Source organism: Aythya ferina (genome assembly GCF_964211825.1).
Source record: "Aythya ferina genome assembly, contig: HAP1_SCAFFOLD_1427, whole genome shotgun sequence".
Taxonomy (NCBI): Eukaryota; Metazoa; Chordata; class Aves; order Anseriformes; family Anatidae; genus Aythya; species Aythya ferina.
Window position 1 is genome coordinate 3,411 of NW_028180682.1, and position 5,328 is coordinate 8,738.

The 5,328-nt window shown below is 69.1% G+C and overlaps 1 protein-coding gene across 1 annotated transcript; it reads right to left on the reverse strand.

Moving 5' to 3' along the window:
- Positions 1-1,208: 1,208 nt before the first annotated feature.
- TMEM276 (transmembrane protein 276) lies at positions 1,209-4,218 on the reverse strand. Its single transcript, XM_084540707.1, has 3 exons — positions 4,170-4,218; positions 2,909-3,018; positions 1,209-1,763 (listed from the first exon to the last, which is right to left on the reverse strand). The coding sequence occupies exons 2-3, from the start codon at positions 2,993-2,995 to the stop codon at positions 1,254-1,256; spliced, it is 597 nt and encodes a 198-aa protein (XP_084396833.1). The 5' UTR covers positions 2,996-3,018; positions 4,170-4,218; the 3' UTR covers positions 1,209-1,253.
- Between the last annotated feature and the right edge of the window lie 1,110 nt (positions 4,219-5,328).

The following is a 5,328-nucleotide window of genomic DNA, read 5'->3' on the forward strand; positions in this document are numbered from 1 at the left end:
CAGTCCCCCCCAGTCCCCTCACCCCCCGTCCCCCCGCCGCCCCCTCAGCGCTCCCTGCAGTGCCAGGCAGGCTGGCGGCAGCACCCATGGGCGCAGCTCCGGCCACAGCCCCCCGGCACCCATCAGGAGGGCTCCCAGTGCTCCCAGTATGTCCCAGTATCACCAGTGTGTCCAAGTGCTCCCAGTACTCCCAGTGTCCCCAGTGTGTCCCAGTGCCCCCAGTACTCCCAGTGTGTCCCAGTGCTCCCAATACCCCCAGTACTCCCAATGTGTCCCAGTGTGTCCCAGTCCCCCCAGTGCCCCCAGTGTGTCCCAGTATCACCAGTGTGTCCCAGTGCCCCCAGTACTCCCAGTGTTCCCAGTGTGTCCCAGTGCTCCCAATACCCCCAGTACTCCCAATGTGTCCCAGTGTGTCCCAGTCCCCCCAGTGCCCCCAGTGTGTCCCAGTATCACCAGTGTGTCCCAGTGCTCCCAGTACTCCCAGTGTTCCCAGTGTGTCCCAGTGCTCCCAATACCCCCAGTACTCCCAATGTGTCCCAGTGTGTCCCAGTCCCCCCAGTCCCCCCAGTGTGCCCCCAGTGTGTCCCAGTATCACCAGTGTGTCCCAGTGCTCCCAGTCCTCCCAGTTCCCTCAGTGTGTCCCAGTCACCCCCAGTGTATCCCAGTCCCCCCAGTATGCCCCAGTCCCCCCAGTCCCCCCAGATTCACCCAGCGGTGCCACAAGGAGCGACTTGGATTCCTTTATTGCCACCACCACCAGTACCACCAGTATCACCCCCAATCCCCCCCAGTCCCCCCCAGTCCCTCCCAGTCCCTCCCAGTCCCCCCATCCCCCCGCCGCCCCCTCAGCGCTCCCTGCAGCGCCAGGCAGGCTGGCGGCAGCACCCACGGGCGCAGCTCCGGCCACAGCCCCCCGGCACCCATCAGGAGGGCTCCCAGTGCTCCCAGTATGTCCCAGTGTCCCCAGTGTGTCCCAGTGCCCCCAGTACTCCCAGTGTGTCCCAGTGCTCCCAATACCCCCAGCACTCCCAATGTGTCCCAATGTGTCCCAGTCCCCCCAGTCCCCCCAGTGTGCCCCCAGTGTGTCCCAGTATCACCAGTGTGTCCCAGTGCTCCCAGTCCTCCCAGTTCCCTCAGTGTGTCCCAGTCCCCCCAGTATGCCCCAGTCCCCCCAGTCCCCCCACATTCACCCAGCGGTGCCACAAGGAGCGACTTGGATTCCTTTATTGCCACCACCACCAGTACCACCAGTATCACCCCCAATCCCCCCCAGTCCCCCCCAGTCCCTCCCAGTCCCTCCCAGTTCCCCCCAATCCCCCCCGCCGCCCCCTCAGCGCTCCCTGCAGCGCCAGGCAGGCTGGCGGCAGCACCCACGGGCGCAGCTCCGGCCACAGCCCCCCGGCGCCCAGCAGGAGGGCTCCCAGTGCTCCCAGTCCGTCCGCCACCAGCGCCGCCAGCGCCAGGACGCAACCGGCGGCGGCGGCCACGGCCCCGCGGGCGGCCAGCGCCCGACCCTCGGCGGGGAGCCCGGCGGCGACGGGGGCCGTGGCCACGGTGGCCACCAGCAGCAGCGTGGCCGTGCCGGGGTCGCCGGCGTGCCACAGGAAGCCGAAGGCCACCAGCGGTTGCGCCACCAGCGCCGCCACCCAGCAGCCGGGCAGGGGGTCGGGGGGCGCGGCGGGGGGCGCCAGGACGGGGGCCACGGCGTCGCAGGCGGCGCACAGGGACTGCAGGGCGAAGCCGGCGGCGGCGGCGCCGTTCACCTGTGGGTGGGGGGAGAGATTGGGTGGTGGGGGCGTGGGACGGTGGCGTGGCACCGGTGGGGTGGCACCGGTGTGGGGGTGGCACCTGTGGTGGTGTGGTGCCAGCATGGTGGCACCCATGGCACCCGTGGCGTGGTGGCACCCATGGTGTCGTGGCACCCCTGGTGTTGTGGCACCAGTGTCATGGCACCGGTGTGGTGGCACCCATGGTGTGGTGGTACCAGCATCGTGGCACCCATGGTGTCATGGCACCGATGTCGTGGCACCCATGGTGTCATGGCACTGGTGTCGTGGCACCATCATCGTGGCACCCACAGTGTCAGGGCACCCATGGCATTGTGGCACCCGTGGTGTGGTGGCACCCGTGGTGTTGTGGTACCAGTGTCGTGGCACCCACAGTGTCGTGGCACCCATGTCATGGCACCGGTGTGGTGGCACCCCTGGTGTTGTGGCACCAGCATTGTGGCACCCATGGTGTCGTGGCACCCATGTCATGGCACCGGTGGCGTGGCACCCATGGCATCGTGGCACCAGCGTGGTGGCACCCGTGGTGGCATGACACCGACATTGTGGCACCCACAGTGTTGTGGCACCCATGGTGTCGTGGCACCAGCATCATGGCACCCGTGGCATCGTGGCACCCCTGGTGTCGTGGCACCAGCATTGTGGCACCCATGGTGTTGTGGCACCAGTGTGGTGGCACCCATGGTGGCACGACACCGACATTGTGGCACCCACAGTGTCGTGGCACCCATGGTGTCGTGGCACCGGTGGTGTTGTGGCACCCATGTCATGGCACCAGCATGGTGGCACCCATGGGTGGTGGCACCCAATGTCATGGCACGCGGCATGGCACCGGCATCACGGCACCCGTGGTGTCGTGGCACACATCGTGGCACCGATGGTGGCACCCATGGCGTCGTAGCACCCATGGTGTCGTGGCACCAGCATCGTGGCACCCATGGGAGGTGGCACCAGCATGGTGGCACCCATGGGTGGTGGCACCCACGTCACGGCACCCATGGTGGCACCTGTGGCGTCACGGTACCGCTGTGGTGGCCCCCGTGGGGTGGTGGCCCCCATGGGTTGGTGGCACCCATGGGTGGTGGCCCCCGCGGTGGCACCCATGGGTGCTGGCGCCTCACCTGGCGGGTGCGCAGCGCGGAGACCAGGCTGAGGGCGCTGAGCAGGGCGTTGGGCAGGGGGGGGTCGGGCAGCAGCGGGGACCCCATGGGGAGGGGCGGCACCGGGGGGCCTGGGGGGAGGGGCAGCACCCCATAACACCCCAAAACACCCCAAAACACCCCAAAAGACCTCATGGCACCCCATGATACCCCCCAGCACCCCATAACCCCATAACGCCCCCCAGCACCCCATAACGCCCCCCAGCACCCCATAACCCCATGACACCCCCCAGCACCCCGTAACATCTCCATCACGCCCCCCCCCCACCCCATAACGCCCCCCCACACCCCATAGGACCCCCCAGCACCCCAAAACACCCCCAGGGCACCCCCGACACCCCCTAAAGACCACCCCCAAGGTGCCCCATAACCTCTCCACCACGACCCCCCCGCACCCCATAACACCCCCATGTCACCCCATAATGCCCCCCCAGCACCCCATAACCCCCCCACGCCCCCCCCCACCCTATAACACCCCCCAGCACCCTATAGAACCCCCCCAGCACCCCAAAACGTCCCCCTGGCACCCCCATAATGACCCCCCCGCACCCCATAACCCCCCCACGACACCCCCGGGGCACCCCATAACGCCCCCCCCTCACCCCATAGCGACCCCCCCGCACCCCATAACACCCCCCAGCGCCCCCCAATACCTCTGTGACACCCCATAACGCCCCCCCCACCCCATAACACCCCCATAACCCCCCCAAGACCCCCCCGGGACACCCCATAACGCCCCCCCCTCACCCCATAACGCCCCCCCCACCCCATAGCCCCCCCACAACCCCCCCAGGGCACCCCACAATGCCCCCCCCTCACCCCATAGCGACCCCCCCGCACCCCATAACACCCCCATAACCCCCCCAGGGCACCCCATAACGCCCCCCCCCACCCCATAACACCCCCCTGCCCCCCATAGCCCCCCCACAACCCCCCCAGGGCACCCCATAAGGCCCCCCCCACCCCATAGAACCCCCCCCCCAGCACCCGACCCCCCCACCCCCTAACCCCCCCCAACCCCCCCCCCCCCACCCCATAGACCCCCCAAATCCCCCCAAATCCCCCCCAGCCCCTTCCCCTCCCCCCCCCCAGCGGGCGGGCCCCGATTTTGGGGTGGGGGCGGGGGTGGGGGCGTCGGGGCCCGATCCCGACCCCCCCCCCACGGTGCTGGGACCCCCCCACCCCCCCTCCCCCTCCCCCCCTCCCCTCCCCCCCCCCCTACCCGCTCTCGGCGCCCCCCCCCCCGAGCTCGGCGCCGGCCCGGCGGCGGCGGGGGGGCGTGGCCTGTGCGGAAGGGGGCGTGGCCTCGCGGAGGGGGTGTGGCCTTGAGGAGGGGGCGTGGCCTCGCGGAGGGGGCGTGGCCTGGGTTTCGCGCGCGATCCCAGGGCCAGGAGCCCCCCCCCGGCCACGTGACCCCCCCATGTTCCCCCCCCCCCATCCCAGTATGTCCCAGTGTCACCCCCCAATCCCAGTATGTCCCAGTATCCCCCTCCCAGTATATCCCAGTGCTCCCCCCCAATCCCAGTATGCCCCCTCCATCCCAGTATGTCCCAGTATCACCCCCCAATCCCAGCATGTCCCAGTATCCCCCTCCCAGTATGTCCCAGTGTCTCCCCCCCATCCCAGTATGTCCCAGTATCCCCCTCCCAGTATGTCCCAGTGCCCCCCCAATCCCAGTATGTTCCAGTGCCCCCCCCCCCATCCCAGTATGGCCCCCACTGGGGAGGCCCCCCCAGGTACTGGGAGCACTGGGAGCACTGGGAGCAGCCTCAGGACTCGGCCCCACACTTTTATTGGGGGGGGGGCACGGGGACATGGGGGGGGGACACGGGGGGGGGTCCCTGGATTGGGGTCCTGCGGGGGGGGTCCTTATGGGGGGGGTCCCTATATTGGGGTCCCCATTGGGGGGTCCCGTGGGGGGGGTCCCAATATTGGGGTCCCTATGGGGGAGTCCCACGGGGGGGTCCCTATAATGGGGTCTCTGGGGGGGGGGTCTCCAAGGGGGGGGGTCCCGGTATTGGGGGTCCTTATGGGGGGGGGGGTCTTATGGGGGGGTCCCCATGGGGGGTGGTCCCATTGGGGTGTTCCCATATTGGGGTCCCCGTGGGGGGGGTCCCCATATTGGGGTCCCTATGGGGGGGTGTCCCCATGGGGGGGTCCTTAGGGGGGTCCCATAATGGGGTCCCTATATTGGGGTCCCCTTGGGGGGGGGTGTCCCCAAGGGGGGGGTCCCTGTGGGGTATCCCCAAGGGGGTGTCCCCAAGGGGGGGGCCTTATAGGGGGGGTCCCTATATTGGGGTCCCTATGGGGTTGTCACCAAGGGGGTGTCCTTATGGGGGGGGTCCCTATATTGGGGTCCCCAAGGGGGGGTCCTTATGGGG

What these genes read in the sequence shown, in the direction of transcription:
- TMEM276 (XM_084540707.1), bottom strand. Translation starts at nt 2,995, where the DNA reads ATGGGGTCCCCGCTGCTGCCCGACCCCCCCCTGCCCAACGCCCTGCTC. An exon ending in CCGCGCTGCGCACCCGCCAG is followed by an intron (nt 1,764 to 2,908) that starts GTGAGGCGCCAG and finishes CCCCACCCACAG; the next exon opens with GTGAACGGCGCCGCCGCCGC.